The 2,434-nt window shown below is 34.0% G+C and overlaps 1 protein-coding gene across 5 annotated transcripts in view; it reads left to right on the forward strand.

Moving 5' to 3' along the window:
• LOC106879942 (mannosyl-oligosaccharide 1,2-alpha-mannosidase IB) overlaps positions 1 to 2,434 on the forward strand; it is a 216,977-nt gene that overhangs the window by 122,180 nt on the left and 92,363 nt on the right. Inside the window, exon 4 of one of the 5 annotated variants that reach the window (XR_008265975.1) lies at positions 925 to 1,081. The exons of 3 other annotated variants lie outside the window; for them this stretch is intronic. Coding sequence is in view for 1 of the 2 variants with exons in the window: in XM_014929703.2 (XP_014785189.1) it covers positions 925 to 1,017 (93 nt within the window). In the remaining variant the exon portion in view is untranslated. Of the gene's footprint in view, positions 1 to 924; positions 1,082 to 2,434 lie in introns of those variants that run through there. One more of the 5 variants, XM_014929703.2, reaches the window with a different exon arrangement.

Here is a 2,434-nt window from a genome sequence, read left to right on the forward strand (position 1 = left end):
GCATGTGCATATATATGTGTATATGTCTATAAACATATATCCATCTAATGTGTGTGATATATATATATATATATATATATATATATATATATATGTGTGTGTGTGTGTGTATTTATGTATGTCTATAAACATATATTCATATAACGTGTATAGACGTGTGTGTGTGTATATATATATATTTATGTATATGTCTATAAACATAGATTCATGTTTATGTATGCATGTGTGTGTGTGTATATATATATATATATATATATATATATATATAATATATCTGTATGTATATATATATATACATACATACATGCACATATACAATACAGACATGTGCACACACACACACACACACATAAATATATATATTGAAAACGTTGTTTGAATTTGTAAGTTTCTACTATTTCTTAACAGTATTTCTTTAGTGACTCCAAGTGATGTTTACATCTGATCCGTGTGTCTGCATTCCAGAGACGTTTAATCTGTTCAAGACACGATAATGTGAGGTATCATTGACCAATGAACAACCCTAAAAGAAAGGTTGATTGATTCCTCATGTTATTGTTGTTTGTTGGGGATTTTTTTTTTTAACCCTCGAGTCGGTCATCGCGAAGCAGACCTATGATCATAGGGGGATCCTACAGCAGTGACCATTTTGTTTTCATAGTTGTTTTTCATTTTCATCTCTTTGCTGCAAATTTCTTGGCGACCCTGCAGGAAATAAGCCAAATACAATGGTTCAATAAATACAACAAGCACTATTTTGCATCCAGTTAACCTTTATGCAACTGACCTCAGATGAGGACAGTGGGTCAATGTGGGTTAAAACATGATAATGATGATGATTGTTTTCAATTATGATATTGTTAAAATTGATGAGTTTATTAAAAATCTTAATCTGTTTTTTTTTTCTTTTCTTTTTCCTTCTAGGTAAGTTACACCGATTCAGAATTGGAATGTTTGTTCTGTATATTGTGGATCTTTTCATTCTTTGGTTCCTCCTCCAAAAACGATGCTCTTTAAACAGAAGGTTTCAAAATATAAACAGACTTTGGCATATTCCTGTAAAAATATATATATTTATTTTTTCACAATTGTCAATGTGGAGATATTGTTGAAGGTATGTTAATATTTCTGCCACAACCAATAAACCATTATCGTGTGTTATTTTCTTCATTTCCCTTTCTGATCTCAATTTGAAATTTGTTGTGAATGAATTTGCCTTCCGGGGTGGCTAATGGGGCCTGATAAAAATAAGTAGGCAAATATAGTTAAGCACCCGCAAGCATTCCTACAATTGCGTTTAGCTTTTGCAGAGAAAAAGATGAAGAGATGGTTTTGTTATAATACCAGACTATTGTGAACATATTGAAATTTTTAAGTATCAATAATAGTAGCTTGATTAGAAATATTTATTTTTTCTCTTTTTTCCTTTCTATTAGGATACGCCTTGTGTGTGTGTAAATATGTATACACATGCACACATACTGGCTCTGTCTTCTCTTCTGTTATGTCTTGGGTCATCGTTGACAACAACAGATGATATAATAATAATAATAATTATAACAATTACGGAGATGTACTTGCATAGCATGTGACTTGATCTGAGATCGAGTGTTGGAACGAAAACAATTGCAGCGTGGGAGGTGTTTATAAGCCATTATAATAATGATGAGAAGATGAAGAATCTTTTCTACTAAAAGCACAAGGCCTGAAATTTTCTGGGGGGTGGGTACTAGTCGATTATATTGACCCGAGTACGTAAGGATGAAAGGCAAAGTTGATCCCAACAGAATTTGAACCGAGAACTTAAAGACAGACAAAATGCATATATTCGTGCACCCCCCCCACACACACACACACAAGTATGGCTGTGTGGTTAAGGTTAAGAAGTTCCTTCCCTCACTTTGTGGTTCCTACTAACTTATGGGGGTGTAAACAAACCAACACCATTTGTCAAGTCGTTGGGGTGATAAAAACAGATACACAAGGATACCCCTTCACACACACAAACACACACTCACACACACATATGATGGGCTTCTTTTCAGTTTCTATCTACCAAATTCCGTCATAAGGCTTTAGTGAAAAATACAAAATACATTTGGCCTAAGTGCCATGCAGTGAGACTGAACCCAGAACCATATGGGTAGGAAGTAAATTTCTTACCACACAGCCACGCCTCTGCATCTTTTTGTCTTTCTTTTTTTTTCTTTTTTTTTGTATATTTATGGAAAACTTGTAATATGAGGGTCAGATGAATATAAAGGAATTTTTTCTGAACAAAAAAATGTCTGAGAGGGCGGGGCTACTATATAGTGATAACATTAACCATTTGACCCCTCCCCTCCTCTGTGTACTCCCTCATCACTTATCTATCAATTTAACCTTTTCCTAAGGGCACAAAGAGACCTACTGAACCTTTCTTGGAATGCCTCTT

The sequence above is a fragment of the Octopus bimaculoides genome, chromosome 18 (assembly GCF_001194135.2).
Source record: "Octopus bimaculoides isolate UCB-OBI-ISO-001 chromosome 18, ASM119413v2, whole genome shotgun sequence".
In the NCBI taxonomy this organism is placed as follows: Eukaryota; Metazoa; Mollusca; class Cephalopoda; order Octopoda; family Octopodidae; genus Octopus; species Octopus bimaculoides.